This window comes from Silene latifolia, chromosome Y (assembly GCF_048544455.1).
Source record: "Silene latifolia isolate original U9 population chromosome Y, ASM4854445v1, whole genome shotgun sequence".
Taxonomy (NCBI): Eukaryota; Viridiplantae; Streptophyta; class Magnoliopsida; order Caryophyllales; family Caryophyllaceae; genus Silene; species Silene latifolia.
In genome coordinates, this window is record NC_133538.1 from 227,107,355 (window position 1) to 227,132,236 (window position 24,882).

At 36.4% G+C, this 24,882-nt stretch overlaps 1 protein-coding gene across 1 annotated transcript; it reads right to left on the reverse strand.

The window, feature by feature from the left end:
* Positions 1-23,072: 23,072 nt before the first annotated feature.
* On the reverse strand, positions 23,073-23,905 carry LOC141630168 (uncharacterized). Its single transcript, XM_074443033.1, has 3 exons — positions 23,594-23,905; positions 23,349-23,474; positions 23,073-23,243 (listed from the first exon to the last, which is right to left on the reverse strand). The coding sequence occupies exons 1-3, from the start codon at positions 23,903-23,905 to the stop codon at positions 23,073-23,075; spliced, it is 609 nt and encodes a 202-aa protein (XP_074299134.1).
* Positions 23,906-24,882: the final 977 nt, after the last annotated feature.

Here is a 24,882-nt window from a genome sequence, read left to right on the forward strand (position 1 = left end):
AGCGACCTCATACAGCGCTACATTTATTAATCAAAGATTATGAAAATTTGTTACATGGCAAAAATTTGGGTTTCTATCACCCACGGTCCATGTCTTTCATGAGGGTTCGTCCCCTCATCTCTAAAACTATCCAGACGGGAACTCCCCATGAGGATATTCATGGGACATCAGAAGTTCCAACCTCTTCTCCTCTACCGGAGATTCCCTTTACACCCATTGATGTTGAACAACTTGAAAGCGTTGAGTTGGTTAAGGAGGAGGTAATTTTACAGGTTGATAAGAAGTCACATCTTAATTCGTTTTCTCCCTCTGCTACTAAGATCTCGTTGGTCCATTTTAAGTTTGTTGCTGTCAGGAATTGCTCTCTTGGCACGAAAGCACGAAAGGCTCATGTTTACTGCCACGCTAAAGCACGAAAGGCTCTTGTTTCTACCAGTTCGAGGGATTCCTCACTGACTTCTACCAAGATTTCAGCTTCTTTTTGCAGGTACCGTAGTACTACTACGACTACTACGAGGATAAGGCGGAAGAAAGCCCACTTCATCGATTTTGCCACTTATTACCATCTGCCATTCAAGAAAAGACGTCTTTTTTGTTCACTTCTGATTACTTGTTCTGTTTCTACTGTTATTTGGGTTTCAAGCGGTTTTGGGGTTGCTAATACTCCTTCTTTTGTACTTTAATTGTACCCTACGGACTTTGTTTATTTCTATAAAAGTTTATTGTTGTCAAAAAAAATCCTAAGGGCTAGAGTCGTCGGATCGCTGAGTTCTTTACGCCGTTGAGACCGTCGCTTTGTGGGTAAGATCCTAGTATAGTTTTTATATCGTTTTATTGATTGTAGTTGAAACCCTAATTGGGTAATTTGGGGGTTTTGGGGAGTATGGTTGATGTTCGATTGTGATTGTATGATTGTGTGTTTATAGGAGATGGTTTAGTTGAAGAACGAATATGATTAGCTGATTGTGACGATCTTGGCGATTGCTATCCAGGTAGGGTTTTCCCTACTCAGTATTATTTACATAAGTGTGGTTGGTGATTACTGTCGTTATGATGGTTGGTTATAGGTATTGTTGGTTGCTCTTGACAGTTGTTGATTTCATATAGTTGTTTGGTTGTATCTGTCTGTGATCTTCGGGGTGCGTCCCTGGCTGAGTGGAGTCACTTGCGGGAGTGGCTTCACGACCTTGCTTCGCCCTCTGTGGAACCCGGCACAGGAGGGGATGTGCAGATTAAGGAAACTTGGGTTCATCGCTCGGTGTTGATGAGCGGGGATTTGGTGGGTACGGCTGCGATCTCCCAATGGCGGTGTGGAGTACCTGTTGCGATGGGTACTCTGGCAGGACTACACACTTTAGTGTGTAGTCAGTTGTGTGGAGATTGATTATGGAGATTGGGGTTTGTTCTGTGTTGAGCTGTTTTGGCATTTGATTTGTTGTGGCTTGTTTTTATGTAAATAGTACTGACCCCGTTTAAATGTTTTAAAAATATGGTGATCCATTCGGGGGTGGTGAACAGTTATTGAGCAGGTATGAGACGATGCGTATGGGATAACCGGGATGAGTCACGACGTTGTAATTTAGAAGACTTCCGTTGTGTCTGACGCTTGATAGTATTTTGACAGTAGACAGTTTTCAGTACTTGTATTTCTTTTAACCGTTTTGGTATTGGCATGTAATCACGTTAAACACTATTTACTTTTAAGTATGTTTCGTTATTGTTTTATGATTATCATTGCCTCGAGAAACCGAGATGGTAGCACTTCCATTCCGTAAGTGGTTCTGGTAAGGCACTTGGAGTATGGGGATGTTACAATTCGTGACGTAATTTATCCACTCCTTATTATTCTAATCTTTGATTTTGACATTTCATGAGATCGAAAATAAGAAATTTTCCGTCTTAAAATTTCCTTTTCGAAAATGAATGATATACCTACCCGGATTTTGACTTTTCTAAGTTATGCTTTGTACCAATCGTATAGTAATACTTTGAACTTGGCCTATAATGACATGTACCATTCTATGAGGGGTTATTCCGTATTAAAGTTTTCGAGAAATTTGGGACAAATGACCTTTATGCTAAAAGTTTTAATATAGCATTTGCGTTTGAGTCATGTTTGAGTAAAATTTGCACTAGAGTTGAGTTTTGAAATTGCATCATTTTACAAAATTCATCATGTTTCAAGTGTGCCTTTTAGGCAATTTTAAGGTGTTGGTCATGGATTTCCTATCTCCTCCATGTTATTTGATTTCCTATATTTTCCATATCCGTTTTGCCTTATTTTAATTCCCATCATCCTTATCTGTTGAGTTAATCCGGGATATCCGGGCATAGAGTTGTGTGTGAGCCTAAAAAAGTGTTTTCTCACCCTTACCCTAGGCATATGTTCCGATAAGACGAGTGATTTTGGACATAGTCATCCAGTTTAAGAATTTGGGAACTCTAGGACGATGATTGGCCCATGTAATGTTTTGAGTATGGCAAATCAAAATAGGATACTTAGCAGTTGTGTGGATTCATAGGTAGTGAAAGCCATTTGAGGACATGTGAGGATGACCTTTAAGCACGTCTCAGATGTTTTGGTTAGCATATGATTGAGTTAAAACTTGTAAAATGATGAGGAAACAGTTAAGGCACTCGGAGAATTGAAAAGAGAATGATAATAGGAATTGTAAAAGTAGTTGGGGGATGTGAAATTCGGCATAGGAAATGATGTGAGTTGAATACATAGTGATAAAATTTAGGAGATCGAAATACGAGAGAGAGTACTAGAACGAGAGATGAGATGGAGATTTGAAAGTGGTAGCCCGTCATTCAGTGAGGTATTTGGTTTGAGTTTCAACTGAACTGTCTGAAGAGGTATAATCGTGGATAAGTTGAGTTCTAGTAATGTGGATATATGCAATTGTGGATTTGGTGATATCAAGGTTAGTTTTGTAGCCATGAGAGTAACAGTGGGGCATGATGTGACCGTTAACCTATGTACATTGGAATGATATGTGAAAGTGGTTGTGTCGGATTCCAACCCTGAGAGTGGTAGTATAGATTTCATTTGTAAAATTGCCTCCCAAGCGTTATTGTGAAAATGCCCACGGTGTGCATCGTCATTATGTTGTAGTGGTTAAGTGAGTGGTGATGTTGTTACTATTCCTTGAGAGTGATGAGTGTTTAAGCTGTGTCCATGAGAGAGTGTAAAGTGTTGTGTTTATCGATGTGACTAGAGTGTCGCACTACGGTGCAGTTGTTGGTGATGAAATAGTATGGTCGTGTTGGTAGTATGCCTTGGATATTTTATCTTAAGTGTGTAGTAATGACGGCCATAAGGCTGATAGATGTGTTTGAACCGGTTGTTTAATTGTACATGAGTCACCATCGGGATTTATTAGCATTTGTGTGATGAAATAGGGAGTTTGGAACCGAGTTGAGAATAAAAACATTCTACCCCAGGTGACACTCGACCGAGTGGACTATGCACTCGACCGAGTGGTCGCCTACTCGGCTGAGTGGCCTTCTACACTCGACCAAGTGGACTACTTTGACTCTTTTTTTGCTGATATTTGAGCAAATAGTGAGCATGTACCCTAATTTCGCGATTTATATTAGTTGACTTGAGTTGAATGACCATGATTGACCTTACATGGGTGATATGTGTGAATTGTTTCGTTTTACTACGTGGTGTGACATTTTACAAAGTAAATGGAAATTGTTGATTCGGCATGGGTGGATTTATGACATTAATGATATGATAACCTTGTTTGATGTATGTTTATCGACGTGATTCTATTTGGTTGTGTAAAGTAAGAGGAAAAATACGAGTTCTGTTTTGCATATTGATCGTTTGCAATGATTGTGATTATAGTCTTCCGTATGAGAGGAAGTACTGGTGATAGATGGGAATGGATGCTGAAAACACATGTGTGATCATGTGGTGAATTTGACGCGGTATATGCGTGGCATGGTATTCGGAAAATGGGAATGTTGAGCATAGTTAGGTCATATGACGAGTGACGTTGGATCATTTGGTTGTTTCATAGAGTTTGAATGTTCGTGATTAATTTGCATACTTGTGCATATATGAGATTAGACGTGATATATACGTGTGTAGTAATAATCAAGTTATACCCCGAGAATTACGCGTAGACTTAGAACAGACTGAGTTAGGTGTTGTTATGGGATTAGGGTTTTGAACCGTGGGCTGAACCTTGTACCTTGACGTTTGGGAGGCTCGTAGAGTAGGATTATATCATGGCATTAAAACTATGTGTGATTCAGTTATGGATTTGCAATAAGTAGGAGAGTGTTGAACCTGAAACATGGTCAATTGTGGAATTTGGTAAGGAGTGTATGAGTCAGTATTTTGAGGTTGATAGTTGAACTTCGGAAAGAAGTTCTCTTTTAGGGGGAGTGAATGTAACAATTCGGAAATTAAGGAAAGAGAAAGTACGGAATGTGAGGAAATAGCGAGAGTTATGAGGAAGTAGTGATAATGGAACACCGAACTTTGGGAAGAGCGCGTACATAAGAATTGAGGGAATAGTCAGAAAGGGAAGAGTGAGGTGAATCTTCGGGGACGAAGTTTATTTTTTTTTTTTTTTGGGGGGGGGGGGAGGGAAGATTGTAATACTCCGTATTTAATAATTATAAAATAATAATATTTTATTTATATGAGTTATGTTGACACGGAAGAATAATGATTATAATAATAAATAATAATAATAATAATAATAATAATAATAATAATAATAATAACGGTTTTTTCCCATGGTACCCTCGAACTTTGGCAGATTACACATGGTACCCCTCCTTTTAAGTTTCTACATATGGTACCCCTGAATTCCGTCAATCCGTTATTATTTGACAAATAACCCTTTTTTTGTTATTTAATACACTAATCCCTCATATTAACTTTCATATCTAATCACCCATTATCATGTTCTTCTTAATAATCTCACCGACCACCACGCCGCGCCACCATGCCATGCGTTCACAAGCCACCACCGCGCCTACCAATCCGTTAAACAAATATAATAAAATCAATAAAACCACCACCGTTTCCACCCTTATCAACCCTAAATCCCCAAATATTAATAATAATAACACTCAACACCAACCACCACAATCGTGATCCGGATAATAATAATAAGTCATACCGCCATCCACCCCCACACCGATCGTTTGTTCCTTTTCTTCTACCCTTTAAAATTACTACCTACCTCCATAATACCACATAAAACACCACAAAATCCGTCCTTCAAAGTTGAAAAATCTCTCCCCTCCTTTCAAGACACCGATTTGGTCGTTTAAGGGTGGTGTCGTGGGTCTAAACGCGTCGCCAACGAGGAGGAATATAGAGATACGCCGCGAAAAGGCGTCGTAGTTTGGTGTTAGGGTTGGATGGTGTTGTTGGTTGTCTTTGGCCGTGGAGGGGTCGTCCGTTTTAGTGGTCATGGTGGAAGAGAGGATAAGGGAAATTATGTTTGAAGATGTAAAGGAAGAAATTAAAATAGTGTTATGGGTAAAAGCAAGGGGTAATGAAGTGTTTAAAAATGTAAACGGCGGCGTTATGACTAAAAAGAAAAAGGTAAATACAAGGGTACCATATGTAGAAACTTAAAATGAGGGGTACTATGTGTAATCCGCCAAAGTTCGAGGGTATTTTTAATAATAATAATAATAATAATAATAATAATAATAATAATAATAAATTTCTTTGTAAACTTTTAGTTTTCTTTTAATGAGAAAAATAATAATGTAAACTTTTATGCTCAACATTTATAATAATAAGAAAAATAATAATGTAAACTTTTATTTTTCTTTTAATGACAGTTGCACGCATCCTTCTATAAAAAAAAATAATAAAAATAATAAAAATAAAAATAAAAATAATAATAATAATACATTATACATGTATTATATACTCCCACCATACATATACATACTACCCTTATCCACCCTTATCCCTTACCCTATCCATTTCTAATCCACCAAAAATCCACCATCAATTAGATTGAGGAAAGAAGAGAGAAAAGAGAATAAAATGGAGAATGTATTTTGTCCCTCCGACTCGAGTTCGTAAGGTAAGACAATCTTATACTAGCCTTTATATTATTTAATTTATACCATCGACCCGCCCTGACATGACCCACCTTGACCCGTCATTGGACCACCATTGACCGCCCAAAAGGGGGTTTGACCGTGGCTTTTATAAGGATTAAATTGTTGTTATAGCTGTTTTGTGCGACGATCTTAAGACGGTATTTTGACCCACCATTCATGGCTGTTTTGGGTGGACAATGGGTTGGTTGTGTCAAGGGTAGTGAGGGGAAACTAGTGGTGGTCTTGGGTGGTGGGTTAGGTGGCTGTGGTGGTCGGGATCTTGGGTAGAAAAGGGGTTGTACGGACGCGGGTTAGGGCATGTAGCGGGGTGTTGTGATCGTGGTTGGAGGTTGTTGCCACCATCCTTGCTGCTGTTGGGCTCATCGTGGCTAGGGGTAAGGTGGGGGTGGTCGTCGTCGGCCGGCGTGGCCAGTGGTGGCCGTGGTGGGGCCGATTATGGTTGTGTGTGTGTGTGTGTGTGTTGTTTGTTGCGATTTGTTGTTGTTGGTGGTTGTTCATGGGAGGTGCCGTGGTGACTGTCGGCCGTGGTCCACCATGGTGGTGGTGGACACGGTGGCGGTTGGGGTTGGGGTTGAGTCGGGTTTTGGGTAATTATATAAGACGGGTTTTATTTAATTAATAAATTCGTATTTATTTATTCGTATACGTATTTGTATAAGTATATTACTATATTTATACGTATTGGTATAAATAGAATAGTATATTTATACGTATTAATATGATTGGATGAGTATATTTATACGTATTCGTATTATTATCGTATTTTAGGAAATGGGTTTTGTGAGACGGTTTTACGAGAAGGGCCTAGCTTGTGTGACGGTTTGCTTATGCGGATTTGCCGCGGGGTAGGTTTATCCTACTCAGTTTCATTGTTGTCTTTATTTATTAAATGAGTCTTTTATCTTTAATTGCATTAAGTGAGTCGTATTGCATGTTGTTGATCATGACGACTCGAGGAGTCAGGGTATTTGAGGAACTGGTATTTGTGACGTATTTGGCATATGTTGTCCGTTGTATGTTGTGATTTTACATGTGTTGGAGGATTGTTGTTGTTGATTGTTTTGGAGACGGAAGGCGGTTGGGAGACCATCTTCCGCTTGGGCCGCCTCTTGGAGCTTTCCCACTCCAAGAGGGATGTGCACATTAATGACTTGAGTTTGGAGGGACTCGTGTGGTTGAGACACGACGTCTGGCAGGGGATCCGGTTGGCTTCCGGACACGGTACGTGTCGGCGTGCCCCGGTACCTGTTTGTGATTATCGGTATGTCTAGGCGTGTCCCGGTACCAGTGTGGTGATCGGTATGTCTGGGCGTGTCCCGGTACCAGTGTGATTGTCGGTATGTCTGGGCGTGTCCCGGTACCGTGGTGGTGGTTGTTGATGGTGGTTCATTCATATCATAGTCATGTCGTATGTTCACACTCGAGTCGAGTCACACTTTATTTAATGAAACTGACGTTTGTTACGTCTGTGTATTTGTCACCTATCTCTTTTGGGGTGGCCTGTGTCGATCCATATGATATCCTTTGGTCATATGGGGAGAAGGTTATGTTCTGGTTGTTTAGATAGTACGCGGGAGACGGGACGAGCTTGATGATATCACGAGACGAGTCTAGTTGGCTAGAAGAGTATAGACGTCACAAGTTGTATTTTATTTATTCATTTGTTTACGTTTATATAAATCATTAAACATTATATTAATAAAATGTTCTATGATTGGAGTTTTTAAACCCTACCTCGGGAAACTGAGATGGTAACGCTCCAATTATCTTGGCCGCATAGTTGGGGTGTTACACCTACTCGATCGGGTAAACGTTTTACTCGGTCCACTACAGCCATACTAGGTCTAGTCCAGGTCAAATTTGGTCTAGTGTAAGGTCATGCTTTCACTCGTAGGTCTTATCTCATCCACTGGTCCTCTCACGTATCCCAAGGTACATTTGCGGGTCCCAAAAGGTACGGGTATTACAATCTTCTCCCCTTAAAAAGAATTTCGTCCCCGAAGTTTGCCTCACTCTCTCTTTACCACCGTTCTCTCAAGTCTCTATCTCTGTCCCGTTACAAACATTTTCTCAACTCTCTATTCTCCTCTGTTTCCCAAACCTTTACTGTGTTCACTCGTTTTCATACAACCATTTCCCAAATCAAGTTCCCTTGACATTGTCGCTCTTATACCCTTTGTTTCACTCTTTAACTTCTTAGTTGTTACATTTACTCCCCCTAAAAGAGAACTTCATCCTGAAGTTCACCGCTACTTAACCACGACACTTTTTCGGGGTTTTATTGTACTTCCTACTACATGTAATTCCCATAATTAATTCCATTATATCGTAATATCGTCTATATGGTTTTCACACTATGGTTCCCCACCTGGTCAAAGTACGAGTCAGGCTCAAGGCTTACATTCTAATTTCATAGGTAATCCCGACTCGTGTTACTATTCCCACATATTACTCCTTATTATATTCAAAATAATAGTGCATACGTATATACGCGATAAAATAACGATTATACTACCAAGATCAAAAAATACTATTTTATAAAATGTTTGTCAATTCTTGGCCAATCATTTCTTAATTAAACTCGTTTATTATGCCTATATCTCGTTTCCGTATTCAACATGCCACGTATATACCGCGTCAAATCCACCACATGATCACACATGTGTTCATTTCTATCTCCGCTCCATACAATCTTTCTTGGTTATGATCATTTTTTTGATAAGGTAAGAAAACTTCTTGCTTATGATCATGAAAGACTCGACCATGAATATAAAGTCACTATCTATCACATATCATATGACAACACTTTACGCTATCTTAACATCACATACACCTTGTGTTACTGAGTATCACCACGAAAATTAATACATATGACGCAAGTCCATCATCTTGTCTTTGTTATCTACCCAATCATGCCATATTACTATATATCAATCACCCATCTTGAACAATGATACACCAAGTCATAATCAACATACTAAGCACATTGTCAAATGTAAACAATTCACGAAAACTAATTACGCAATGTTTCTATGGTCATCCAACTGTCAAGAGGGCGTTAGGGTCTCAATAGAGGGGTACCTATAAAATAATTGGTCGAAAACAAGCAAAATCATACACAAGCAGTCCACTCCATCGAGTGAAATGGCCACTCGGTCGAGTAGACGGGCACTCGATCGAGTGAAGAAGGCACTCGATCCAGTGTCCACTGGGCAAAACCTTTTCGGGCATTCCTTGCTTTTTAACTTGTCTATTTTCCTCCATAAGTGCAAATAAGTTCCGATGGTGATTACCACACCATCCGACATCCTAAAACAAGCAAATTCTAGGCCTTATGACCATAATTATAACATCTAAAACTAAATAGTTCAAGTGTCAAACTGACCCAAATATGAAACAAGTTTATTCAAAACAAACAAGACTAAGAATAGGACTTTATCCTCTTACCAAGCCTCTTCACCCACCGGACTATGGCTGCTTCATTGTTTACCTACGACTCTTCTCTTCGGGTGTTATGCTCCTCACTCCTTGTCTCGCCCGAGGTGTCTGTTACACCATCCTCCACTATCACATTAGTATAGCCGCCCTCATACTCCATAAGTCCCGGTGCCCAACCCGACGCTCCTCCTCCACTCCCACCCTCTTAGGGTGCACCACCACCACCCTCTTGGGATGAACCACCCCCATCCCCTTGATAAGCATCACCAAAGAAAGTCTCGGTGGCATAGTGAGGTCCTGCCTAAGGGCCAAGCAAGTGTCCATCACCATGAGGGACTCTAGTACCCCAATCCGTGCGTTGGATACCATAAGATTTGAAGACCCCTGAAGTGTTCCCATCCCCGGACCAAAAGCTAGGACATTGAGTGGGTCTTATACCTTGGTTGTAGGTGAACTCATGCATATCCCTTAGGACTAAAGAGTGGTTCACCCTCTCAATAAGGTCCGCCATGGGGTACTAGTGATCATAGGCCGGCGGGGGTTGGGTATATCCCGCGGTGTGTGATGGCATACGCATAGAATGTCTAGGAGGGTCATAGAGTGGCGAAGGCTCGCGCATATAAGAAGATGACGGGGCATAAGTAGAATTGTAACACACCCATACACCAAGGTGTCTTACCAAGGACAACCGTAGCATATCAAGGTGCTACCATCTCGGTTGCCCGAAGTAGAGTATATTAAATTGACCATCAAAGAAATATTATTATAAAAATACCAAAACTGTTTAAAGTATAGATACAACTGAAGTTTAAGTCAAACGGTTACAACCAAAACTATCAAAAGAACTAAAGTATAAACTGTCAACGGAAGCTAGATAAACGATCGGTGATTACTCGACCCCCATCCAAATCCGCAAGCTATCCATAGCTATACCTGCTCAATCCCCTGCTCACCATCCCCGAATGGATCACCACAGTTTTGAAAACAATAAACGGGGTCAGACAACTGTATAATCATGATAAGAATTCACAACACAAGTAATAAAACTAATCCAATTGCAATATCATTCCCCAAACTCCATTAAGAATCAATAACCGACTACACACTTAAATGTGTAGTCCTGCCAGATTACCCATCGCAACAGGTAACCCTCACTGCCATGGGGGATAACAGTCATTCCCATGTAAACCCTTCTCATCACAACGAGCACACCCAGATCATTAATGTGCACACCCCCTTGTGACGAGAGCCACACGAGCCGAACATGGGGTTAAAACCATCTTCCGAACGTGGCCCTATCACAACACTACCAATCACAATATTACTCAACCAATATCAATCCAACGCAGCATATTAATCCATCAATCAATCACAAAAATCTCAAATTAATTACGCAATCGACTCAGTAGGGAAACCCTACCTTATTCGCAAATCTGAAATCTACAATCAACAACGAAGGCTAGAATTGTTCCTCTATGAATCTGTCACCTGGCAAAGCATAAGCAACAATACTAGATCATAAATCATTCTAATCAAACCTTTTCCCCATCCTAATTAATTAGGGGAAACCCTAAAGGATAACCATAAACTAATTAACAAGGTACTCGAGGCTTACCCACGAAACCGGTACGGAAAGACGGAGTGTAGACTCAAGATCGATCGCACATGACTTGGGAGTGATTAGGGTTATTATAGAGATGGTAAACGTAGTTTAGGTTTTGGTAAAATTGAATTAGTACCTGTTAAACATGAAATATATATAATATCTATTCAGCTTAATCAAACCGCGGAAATAATCCCGCCAGACCGGGTACTCGGCCGAGTACCTGGGGTACTCGGCAGAGTACGACCAACTCGGCCGAGTATCTCACTACTCGGCCGAGCGCTCCTGGACAATAACCTTACCAGAAGTCACACGACGACTTACTCGGTCGAGTACTACCTACTCTACCGAGTAACTAAGGACCATAAAACCATAGTATTACAGTCTTCCCTCCTTACAACGAACTTCGTCCCCGAAGTTTATAACATACCCAAAACAACATGCAACACCAACTACTCAAAGACACTAGCAACCTAACTATTAGCTCACACAAACCGATACACGACCATACCAAGCTCAAAACTACCCCAAAACACACATGCGACCATCTCCTACCCCCCTTAAAAGATAACGGTTACGTCCTCGTAACCAAACATACCTAATCAAAAAGGTGTGGGTAGCGCTCTCTCATAGCCTCCTCCGGTTCCCAAGTAGCTTCTTCCACGTTGTGATTAGACCATAGCACATTATTTTTTTTTGGTGAACTGCAAATTAACATTAATAATCATTAAATTTTACATCACCAGACATTACGTTCAAGATTAACTACTATCAATCAATCAAACTAGTTTGTATTAACCAATTTTTACATTTAAGTTTCTCCTTACTAATTTCCATCTTCTGCAACCTTACTTTCACCACGTTTTTTATATCTTCTTTCAGTCTCTTTGGATGAGGCACAAACATCTCTACTCTGCATTGTTGGAGTATGTGTCCTCGACAATAATGCGATCACATGTTTAAATCTCATATTAAGAATATATAAGGGAATGTAACATTTTATTGTCAACTGATCCACATTAATCAGTAATGATTGGCTGACTAGAGTTTGACATTACTGTCGTGTGACGGTGGTGATCAGTTGATCCCTTAAGGTCATACCTCTAGGGAAACATTCTTAATTGATTAATTAATTAACTATATGATGATATAAGCTAATTAATTCCTTAAAATTGAACAAATGATTTTGTGAGTTATAATACGTATCTTATTGTAATTCGATTAAATAAGATTCGTTCTAAGTAATTAAATTGTTTTATTACTTAAGGTTTATTAATTGTTTATGAAACAATTGCAATAAGAATGAATTGATTATTATAAATACAAGTAGTTGTGATTTACAATTAAATGTTCCATTTTAAGTAATAGTTATTGTGAATTACTAGTTAATTTTTGTATGTGATTTATTTTATTCATATAATGATTTTTAATATGTTAAAAAAGCATTATTTAAATGACATGTCTAGTAATATGTCCAATTTGTCACATAATACAAATTAACAAATTGACAAACTTAAAATGGACCCATGTTAATATGGGTGAGCCGTGATTATGGACGGATTAGGAGTTAGTTGTGTTCTGATTATTTTGTTAATTGGCAACATAATCATTACCAACAACTTATAGACCTTCTTACCTAGTCTCTTGTGAAGAGCAAATTAAAAAGATATTGGGCACTCTTCCCTTGCACCCTATCCGGCCACCCTAAGAGAAAGAGAAGAGTTTTCTCTTCTTATATTTTTAACACTAATTCATTCTTATGTTTTTATTATTCACTTGAATACAATTTTATCTCTCTACTTCTTGTTGTTGAACAAAAGATAAAAAAATCTCACAAAATCACTAATATTATTCTCTTAATACTAGAAGTAGTATATTTATAATATTAGTAATAATTTTAAGGGAACAAATATTAATTCTAGTTATCAAATTAATATTTGTATTAAGGGTGATTTTCTTGGTACAATCCTTGAGGAGAGATTCTAACTTGAATCTTGTTCATTCATAAGGAAAGCTCAAGAACTAAGTAAGGAAGGAGACCTTACTAGTGCACTAATAGCCGAAATATCCAATGTAAGGAAACGGTTTTCCTTCACTCTTGTGTTTTGTTTTGCATGCATAAGATCCTTAAGTTTTTATGACTAAAACTTTTAACCTAAAATATGTGATATGTAAAATATGATTTCCTTCAAGTGGTATCAGAGCTACATGGTTGTTGCATGCAAAATCGGGTTAGTTTTTCCGAGTTAATTTAATTAACAAATAAAACTTGTTATTTAGGATTTATGAAGATAAATCATGAAATAATTTTGCATGTCAAAAGTTTCTGGTCCTAAATAGATTTTAGGTCATATGGGACGTTTTATGGATTATTATTGTTCATTTTATATATTATTGGCATGAAAATGTGATTTTTATGAGAAAAATGTCATTTTTGGACGAAAAATAGCTAAAATTCGAATTTTTCAGTGATTTTTGGATATATTTTCACATATATAAGCTGCTGGTTACATGTTAAAGTTCATGAAATAATAAGTTATTTTGCATAAAATATGGATTTTATATGTTTAAATCGAATTTAAAGGGTTTATTAGGTTAATATGAGTTAAATTTTTAATTTGGTCATGAAAATTTTATATGTTGTCACATGAAATTTTATTCAGTGTGTGTAAAAATATTTGATGGATTAAACTTATTATGCATGATTTATGAATTTTTGAGTAAAAATTCATTAAATAGTGACTTAAATTAGGCTATTATGCTAAAACATATTTCATGACCAATGAAAAACGTCATATCTTGCATTTTATCCCACATTTCAGATCTAAAAGTGATAAGTTGATTAAAATTATATTTCTCATATTTTAATGGTCGTGGTTGTTAAAACTGATAAACCGCAACAATGTTTTTTTCTCGAAATATTTTCGAAATTTTTAACCTAAGTTTTGAACATTATGAGTATTTTTCCAGGATGTTCATGAGTTTAAATTTAAAATTTTGAAATTATTATAATTTAATTTGAAGTTTATAGAATAATATTGTATTTTTGGGTCCATAATGAACAATATTAAGTTAACAAGTCGAGTTATTGTCAAAATATTAGTGAAGACTAAGTTTTGAGTCCTAAAATGGTTAGAGTAATTAACTTGAACATAAATATGAATTTATGAGACACTTTGTGATTTTAACAAGTTTATAATCACGCAAATCCATAAAAACCGATGAAATATACGATATTGGCTCTTTAAAGGCGATTTGGCATAAAATTAAGCATGTTCATACATATCATAATGCTGCATTTTATTTATGATTGTCATATTTTTATTTTATATAATTTTGAATTATGTAATTTTACTTAGTATGGCCTTAGTTTTAATTGATATTTACCCGAAATGAATGGGAATATCGATTCGGTTGTAATTATTGTGATCTCGTATCACCGTTTTATAATTTAATTGATTTATTTTTATTTTTATTACAAATGTATAATAGGGAATTATGTAATTTATTTTTATTAAATATTACTTGTAATTCCGGAGTTACTTGAAGACGGTGCCATTTAGAAAGGCGTTCCGATAAGACAGTGTTGCCTTGAGATGCGTGCTAAGACCGAAGTTCAAGGGACCAAAGGAGTTGGTTTCCGAATTTGTAATAGTTTATTAGATTTACTATTTTAGGAAAGCCATACTAGGACTTTATATTTATGCTTTGCATTTTCTTTATAAGTTTGCATGCATAGCCAAATCGTAATAACTAATCAAGCATTTTATTTAATCGAGTCATCGACCGTGTCAATTATAATCATCATAGTTCACCGCTTTAGTTCACTTAAAACGTGATAGATAATAAATTGACATGACCTCTCGCTAAATTAATAATTGAGATATAGCCTTACCAAATAGTAGAACCCATGAAGTACCAATTTCATAAGGGAGTTAAGCCGGCTTCACCGTAATACAAACCTTGTTACGTTGGCGAAGTGGGGTAGTAAAATGTTATTACATCGAAATTTGGATTGAGCTCAATGGAAGTATTCGTGACCGTAGTCGCATGTGTTCCGGGCTAAAGATAAATATTAGAGTAATTTTATCGACCGAGAGTTCTAGAAGTAGAATCGATAAAAGAGTTAATCCACCAAGTTATATTGATAAGGGATGAATCGGCTCACCGTGCCTGAATTAATATGAATTTGGATCTCGGAATCATTTATAATAGTTGGGTAGAGGTCACTATATAAATGTTTAAAACTTGTTTAAAATGTTAACATGTATTATTATTATTATTATTATTATTATTATTATTATTATTATTATTATTATTATTATTATTATTATTATTATTATTATTATTATTATTATTATTATTATTATTATTATTATTATTATTATTATTATTATTATTATTATTATAACAATAGATGTTTATTAATTCCTTCATCTTTATTTTGTAGTCAAATTTGTTTTCTCATTTCCAATGGCAACTCCAACCCCAAACGCATCCACTAGCTCGAACACTCTCACCAATGTTTCATGGCTCCGATCCTTCATGGATCGTTGTAAACTAGAAAAGAATGAGTCAAACTTCGCCGATTGGGACGCCCAACTCCGCTTGACTGCGGTGGGTGACGATAAGATTCGTTACCTCACCGAGGCCTCTCCCGCCGTACCGACCGCTAGGTCTACTCCCGCCGCTAGGCAAGCCTATGAGACTTACCAAAAGCAGTCGGCCGCGATCAAAAATGTGTTGATCTTTTCCATGGAGGCCGAACTCCAAAGGAGTGCTATAAAGATTAGCACCGCCTATGAGATCTATACGAAGCTTGTGACCATGTTTTCACAAGCTCCGAGGATCATTCAATACGTAGCGGCATCCATATTCTTCGATCTCAACATTAAGGAGGGCCAAAAGGTTAGTCCTCACGTGCTCAAGTTGATGGAACATGTTGAGATGTTGAAAATGCAAAAGGTAGACATTCCCAAAGAACTCATCATTGATCGAATTCTTCACTCCTTGAACAAGGTTAAAGCATATGTTCAATTCCGGGTGAATTTTAATATGCAAAACTTGAAAGTTTCCCTCGATGAATTGCACAAAATGCTTGTGCAAGCCGAGAGGTATACGGGGCTAAATGCTAGCACCACCAAGGATGTGCTCAACATCAATCAAAAGAGCAGGGGAAAATTCAAGAAAGGTGGCGCAAAGGGTAAGAAGCCAACCCCCTTTAAAAACAAGGGAAAAGCATGTGAAGCTAGCTCCTTTAAGCCCAATAAGGGTGCCCCGTCCGGGGACAAATGCCATTATTGTAATGGCATTGGGCATTGGAAGAGGAATTGTCCTAAGTACCTAGGCGACATCAAAGCTGGAAAGGTTATTCCAGTAGGTAATTTAATTATCCCTATCTTTTTATGTTTCAATCTCAACTTTGCTATTGTGATACAAGTTGTGATAATTCCCTTTTTATTGTAAATAGGGCATCTAATCAAGGACAAGGGCAAAGAAAAGCAAGCCTAGAAGATCTTGAGGGAAGCTAGATATAGCCGCCCATGGTGCTAGATCAATGGAAGCTTGGCTTTATTTTGTCTTTATTTTGTATTGTATTTTGAATTTTAGAACTATTTTCCATTTCCTCGTTCGACTTGGAAATTTGCTATTTCCTAAAACAATGGTTGTATTTTGGATTTTGGTGACTTGGTTTGCAACCCAAGTCACTTACTTTATCATATTGGTTGTTCTAAAATTTATCATCATACATTATTTGCATCTAGAAACATAAGATTATCAACTTAAATTGATTATATAGATGATTATAATGATCACGTCATTATATGTCCATAAGCTATGAATTCGATTCTCCTTATGTCATAGTGACTAAAAGTCACAACTTACTTATGAAAGATCAATTATGAAGTTAAGATTGAGTTGTTGAACTCATATAAGGGAACATTACTAACCTCATTTCATTCACCTATCCAACTCATATCGTCTTGTCTAAGTTATCCTTTTAAAATGTCTCGACTAAATCACTATTAAGTAGATATATGATTTATTTTCCTCTCCTTAAGATTTACCATTAATTGTGGCTCAAAAGCTATCTTTGGAGAAATAGGATATTTCTCTAAAGATATAGTGGGAGAAATTTAGCCACAAGCCTTGAGAAGGTAGATACGAACCTTGTAAAGGAGGATACTACGCGAGATTCTTGAGGATACTACACGAGGAGACCAAAAGAAGATGTTCTTGAGGATACTACTCGAGGAGACCAAAAGAAGATGCTCTTATGGAAACTATATGAGGATATAATAAGAAGGCGTTCTTTTGAAATTTAGATTATGATCTATGAAGTTACAAGAGATCTTAAAATTCGACATTTTACTTAAGAGCCCTATGAAACTGAAATGTAATCTATGCAATTAAATGGGTTTATATGGCATTGTTGAAACCAATCCAAAGTAAATAGAAGTTTGTGATTAAGAATTGCATAGAGTGGCATGTCGATGTCTACAAGAATTAAGTTAATTGTTAACTAAGCTAAGGATTAAAAATATTGCTATTCATTATGAAAGTAAGTAAAATATTGAAGCCACTTTCTAAATGGGTATTTTGAAAGCGATATGTGAATGACATATATGGTTTTGATTAATACTTAGAGAAGAAATGAACATTCCATTGTGTAATGTTTCCATGGAGAAATATGTGTACACATGGACTTGAATGGGAGCAAATGATTGTCAAGTTTAGAGATGAAGTTAAGTGGGAGCGATCATCCTCCATGAATCGTATGACTTATTACTCATTAAAAATGACGTGCAAATAGTTTTTTAATTCTGGATGAAATTTGACATTAAGCATAACTATTAAAACATGAGATGTTGGATTGATACTTAGATAGGTATTTTTATGATGATAATGATCCTTCTTAAAACAATCAGTTAAGTAGGGTTTTCATATTGATGAAATTTGAATAATCATAGAGCTATGGTTATTCACTTGAACCTAAGAAACTATTGTCTACATGAATATGATTACTAATGTTTCTGCCATTAGTACAATCATGTATACCATTATGCGTATGTCCTATATAAATTAAATTCTTGGAGCATGATAAGTCAATAACAAGTCTACCCATATGAGAGCTATTGGTAAACCTTAAGGAACCATCATGAATTCTCTAGGAGAACTAATGATCTGTTCTATAGTTTGGAAGAGAAATACGTTGTGTGTTAATAAGTTACACAAACTCAAGTTTCCAAACTCACTTGGATTTATGAAAATCCCAGGCAGATTATTGACATAAGGGGTACAAGACTAGAAAAGAGTATTCTATTGTCATCCATTGCAAGTTTCTACGAAATGAACCTAAGTGCATTGTGATTAAATGGTGGACGCTAAAACTATAAGTAGTGTTGTCTACCGAAACCCACATCACAAGTTATGTGATAACACTGATAGCTTCTTTTAAGCTTAAAAACCTATGTCTGGTGTGAAGTCTAGACATGTACTTAGTAAAATTCATGCTATAAGGAATAACATGAAGTTGAAGGAAAACGCAATTCAGTAAGTTTGAACACATGGACACATGGTATGTTCACAAACCAAACTTTTATTGCGTCATACAAGTGCATAAGTGCACTAATGATTATAAGACATGAAGTAGCAACATGGTATCGACTACTCATGTGTGATAATCACATTTATTGTTTGAGTTATTATTAACTCATCTTATACCTTGTTACATCCAAATGGGATTGTTGGGACAATATTGAAACCCATTAAAGTGAACTGGATCAACATAGTATTCGTCCCAAGTTACTTACATGAGGTGACATCTCGAAGCAGCTAGAGTGTGATGCGATTGATGGCAAGTTCAAGTGTCATAGAGTCATAAAAGATGACTAGTCGATCACATAGGCAGACTGTGAGGGACACTCTGTCGGACCTATGACCGCTTATAGATTTCTGGCAATTTTTATAGCCTGGTCGTGGCGAGAGCTATTATGGTATTCTTATGAGTCAATTCTTTGACTAATGATTATTCGCCTAAGATGGTACAGTTTCAGAATGACTTTGATTTATGTTCGGCGACCTTCGTAATTGGGGTCTAATGGGTATGTTTTGGGTCGTAATGAGCTGTAGCTAATCAAAGGGAAGAGTGCAATAGGAATTGTCCATCCCCGTCAGGGTTATCTTATATCTCAAGGCCACTCGAGGAGTAATGAACTGGAAATGCGTGGCCACGCTCGGAAGGTATCTATGGTAGATAACTCCGGTCAGACAGTTGTTCTCCAGATCGAGGAAACCACTCATGATATGATCAAATTCAAGTAAGACCTGCAAGACACCTTGCATTGAGTGGGAGATAGTAATAGGACAAGAGAATTGGTGACGCACACTTGTCGCGGACAACTGGGAGATTGTTGGAGTATGTGTCCTCGACAATAATGCCATCACATGTTTAAATCTCATATTAAGAATACATAAGGGAATGTAAGATTTTATTGTCAACTGATCCACATTAATCGGTAATGATTGGCTGACTAGAGTTTGACATTACTGTCGTGTGACGGTGGTGATCAGTTGATCCCTTAAGGTCATACCTCTAGGGAAACATTCTTAATTGATTAATTAATTAACTGTATGATGATATAAGTTAATTAATTCCTTAAAATTGAACAAATAATTTTGTGAGTTATAATATGTATGTTATTGTAATTCGATTAAATAAGATTCGTTCTAAGTAATTAAATTATTTTATTGCTTAAGGTTTATTAATTGTTTATGAAACAATTGCAATAAGAATGAATTGATTATTATAAATACAAGTAGTTGTGATTTACAATTATATGACCCATTTTAAGTAATAGTAATTGTGAGTTACTAGTTAATTCTTGTATGTGATTTATTTTATTTATATAATGATTTTTAATGTGTTAAAAATGCATTATTTAAATGACATGTCTAATAATATGTCCAATTTGTCACATAATACAAATTAACAAATTGGCAAACTTAAAATGGACCCATGTTAATATGGGTGAGCCGTGATAATGGAGGGATTAGGAGTTAGTTATGTTTTGATTATTTTGTTAAGTGGCAACATAATCATTACCTACAACTTATAGACCTTCTTACCTAGTCTCTTGTGAAGAGCAAATTAAAAAGATATTGGGCACTCTTCCCTTCCACCCTATCCGGCCACCCTAAGAGAAAGAGAAGAGTTTTCTCTTCTTATATTTTTAACACTAATTCATGCTTATGTTTTTATTATTCACTTGAATTCAATTTTATCTCTCTACCTCTTGTTGTTGAACAAAAGATAAAAAAATCTCACAAAATCACTAATATTATTCTCTTAATACTAGAAATAGTATATTTATAATATTAGTAATAATTTTAAGGGAACAAATATTAATTCTAGTAATCAAATTAATATTTGTATTAAGGGTGATTTTCTTGGTACAATCCTTGAGGAGAGATTCTAACATGAAAATTGTTCATCCATAAGGAAAGCTCAAGAACTAAGTAAGGAAGGAGACCTTACTAGTGCCCTAATAGCCGAAATATCCAATGTAAGGAACCGGTTTTCCTTCACTCTTGTGTTTTGTTTTGCATGCATAAGATCCTTAAATTTTTATGACTAAAACTTTTAACCTAAAATATGTGATATGTAAAATATGATTTCCTTCAAGTGGTATCAGAGCTACACGGTTGTTGCATGCAAAATCGGGTTAGTTTTTTCGAGTTAATTTAATTAACAAATAAAACTTGTTATTTAGGATTTATGAAGATAAATCATGACATAATTTTGCATGTCAAAAGTTTCTGGTCCTAAATAGATTTTAGGTCATATGGGACGTTTTATCGATTTTTATTGTTCATTTTATATATTATTGGCATTAAAATGTGATTTTTATGAGAAAAATGTCATTTTGAACGAAAAATAGCTAAACTTCCAATTTTTCAGTGATTTTTGGATATGTTTTCACATATATAATATACTGGTTACATGTTAAAGTTCATGAAATAATAATTTCTTTTGCATAAAATATGGATTTTATATGTTTAAATCGAATTTAAAGGGTTTATTAGGTTAATATGAGTTAAATTTTGAATTTGGTCATGAAAATTTTATATGTTGTCATATGAAATTTTAATCAGTGTGTGTAAAAATATTGGATGGATTAAACTTATTATGCATGATTTATGAATTTTTGAGTAAAAATTCAATAAATAGTGACTTAAACTAGGCTATTATACTAAAACATATTTCATGACCAATAAAAAACGTCATATGTTGCATTTTATCCCACATTTCAGATCTAAAAGTGATAAGTTGATTAAAATTATATTTCTCATATTTTAATGGTCTTGGTTGTTAAAACTGATAAACCGCAACGATGTTTTTTTTCTCGAAATATTTTCGAAATTTTTAACCTAAGTTTTGCACATTATGAGTGTCATGGTATTTTTCTAGAATGTTCATGAGTTTAAATTTCAAATTTTGAAATTATTTGAAATTATTATAATTTAATTTGAAATTTATAGCATAATATTTTATTTTTGGGTCCATAATGAACAATATTAAGTTATCAAGTTGAGTTATTGTCAAAATATTAGTGAAGACTAAGTTTCGAGTCCTAAGATGGGGAGCATGCTTATACTCATCTGAACCTGTCCAGAAGTAATTCCTGCAAATACTTTCAACCTTATGAATAACTCCCTTAGGTAGCAAGAAAATTCTAGCGCAGTAACTGTGCATTCGTGTCAGCACTAATTTGAGTAACACAAGTCTACCAGCATAACTGTGATGCTTGGTACCCCATCCTCTAATTCTGGCCACTATTTTATCCACCAGTTTACTACAGTCAGTATTAGAAAGTCTTTTATAAGAGATAGAGATACCTAGATATTTGAAAGGGAATGCCCCTCTCTGAAACCCAGATATCCTACTGATCTGAGCAGCTATGTCTGCCCCCACTCCATTCAGGTATAAATCAGACTTTTCATTATTAATCTTCAAGCCAGAAGCTTCAGAGAAAGACAGGAAAGCTCTCATCAAAATCTTGATAGAAGAGAAGTCTCCGTTGCAAAAGAGTAACAAATCATCAGCAAATGATAGGTGACTGAGTTTCATAGCCCTGCACAATGGACGAAATCTGAAGTCATGTCTGGTAGTAACCACATTGAGGATCCTAGTCAGGTATTCTAAGCAAATGGTAAAGAGCAAGGGAGACATAGGATCCCATTGTCTCAAGCCTCTTTTCCCCTTAAAATACCCAAAATTGTAAACATTCAAGGAAATAGTATAGGAAGTTGTAGTAACACACTGAAGTATCCAGTTCACCATTTGAGAAGGAAACCTAAGAGCCTCCAACATACCACCCACAAATTCCCACTCTATTATATCATAAGCTTTCCTCATGTCCACTTTCATCATGACTTTAGGAGAACAACTTTTCCTACAGTAAAGCCTCACAAAATCTTGACATATAAGAATGTTGTCCACCATCTCCCTCTCTCTAATGAAGGCACTCTGATTCATACTGATAATTTCAGCCAACACCCCTGCCAGCCTGTTACAAATAACTTTAAAAATGCATTTTTAAATGACATTACAATATGCAATGGGCCTAAAATCATGCACAGTACTAGGATTCTCTTTTTTTTGGTATTAAAGTGATATTAGTGGCATTGATTTGTTGCAGAATTCTACCACCTTTAAAAAATTCTTGTACAAAATGAATAATATCCTCCCCAACAACCCCATAAGCATCATGAAAAAATCCTGATGAATAACCATTTGGTCCAGGAGCTTTCTCCACTGGAATAGAGAAGAGAGCCGCCTTAATCTTAGCAGAGGTCACCTCCTGAACCATCTGTCTAGCTTGCTCACTACTCACAGTCGTTCCTCTCCTCATCACTTCTGAACAAACTTTGGTGACAGGACCTGATAGTATGCAATGAAAGCCTGCTCAATGGTATTGGTATCTCCACAAACCGGACCATTTCTATCCTTAATTCTCAATACCTTGTTCTGGGCTCTCCTAGCGTTGATAAAACTATGAAAGAACCTAGTATTGTCATCAGCCTGATTGATCCATTTTATTTTTGCTTTCTGTTCTAGAAAAGAAATCCTAGCTTCCTCCAGCTTAATAAAGGTTTAGGCAGCAGATTTTTCCTCAGCATGAATTACCTCATTTTTAGGATCAACTTGTAAATTCCTTTTAATGTTCTCTAATAACAACTTAGCTACCCTAGCAACATTCTCAATATCACCATACCCTTCACTGTTTAATTTTTTCAATGGCAACTTCAACCTCTTTAATTTTTTAACCACTTGAAACATGAGACACCCTCTCACAGAAACACTCCATTATTTTAATACTATCTGCTAAAACCTTTCACTCTTGCCCCACATATTGTAGTACTTAAAACTACCTTTCCTCCTGTCACTATCTTGCCAAACTCGATCAGACAAGGACTATGATCATAAAGCCCCTCAGGTAGAAAAGATACCACTCCAGAGGGACCATTTAAGACCCACTCATCATTTGCCATAACCTTATCAATCCTACTAAAAACTCTTGCATTTCCTACTTGCTTGTTATTCCATGTAAAGTAAGCTCCATTTGAAACTAAATCATACAGACCACACACATCCACACAGTTTTGAAAATCTTTAACCTCTGCATCAGTAACAATGGACCCTATTCTCTCATTCATATATAAGATACTATTGAAGTCTCCCATAATTAACTAAGGCTCCCTAATTAAGCCTCTTAAATTAATCAAAAAACTCCACAAAGGTCCACTATCAGCATCCTTGTTGCACCCATTGACAATGGAGCAAGTCCACTCATATCTAGTAACAAAAAAGGTAACATGAACATGAATAACATGCATCTCCTTTCTAATATAAGAAACATTGAACACATTAGGATCCCACACAACCTAAATTCTTCCTCTATCAGTCATATCCTCATTATCTAGAAAGTTCCACTGTATGCCTAAATGTTTTTGTATTCTACTCTTATTCTTATTTTTAACTCTAGTTTCTACGAATCCAAAGAAACCAATGTTATTAATATGCAAGAATCTCTTTGTATCACCTTGCTTATTCCCTTTTTTAAGGCCTCTAATATTCCACAAGCCCATACTAACCATGTTCACTAATGTTTGGTTATTTTCCCTTCCCAATGCTATTTAGGACATTCTTTTTTAATGAGAACTGAAGTGCTTCCATGAATGTTGGACCTCCCTGGTTGATTCCCATTCCCATCCTAGATAATCTATGGATAAGTCTATGACACGGCTGTCGCAACCCTATCAAAAATAAACCAACCGGCTCTAACTAATGTAGCAGAGGTAAGTCGAGTATTGACACGTCTGTCGCGTACCTGTCAAAAATAAAACCTAACGGTCTCAACTAAAAATGTAGCAGAGGCAGTCGAGTATCGAATCCACAGGGAGGTAATGCAACATAGCTATCTATTTCTAATCCTATGGTAACAATTGGTGTTGAATTGAATTTTGGTTTCTAAACTATGGAGTTGAAAGGTAAGAGAAATAAAGCAGAGGGCAGTAAAGCAGGAAAGTGAATTAAAACTATCAATAAGAGGGGGACATGTCGGGAATTCGGTTCACTACGGTAGTTCAACAACTTAGCGAGAAATGACTCGAGCGAACTAATGCGAGACGGATATTAGAAGGTCCTTTCGGTCCACTTC

Bases quoted from the DNA above. Each gene is read 5' to 3' on its own strand.
- LOC141630168 (XM_074443033.1), bottom strand. From the start codon at position 23,905: ATGGGAGACTTCAATAGTATCTTATATATGAATGAGAGAATAGGGTCC. The intron at 23,475-23,593 runs GTAGTTTTAAGT...AAAAAATTAAAG, and splicing joins AGATAGTGACAGGAGGAAAG to AGGTTGAAGTTGCCATTGAA. The intron at 23,244-23,348 runs GTAATTCATGCT...TGGATCAATCAG, and splicing joins AAGTTGATCCTAAAAATGAG to GCTGATGACAATACTAGGTT.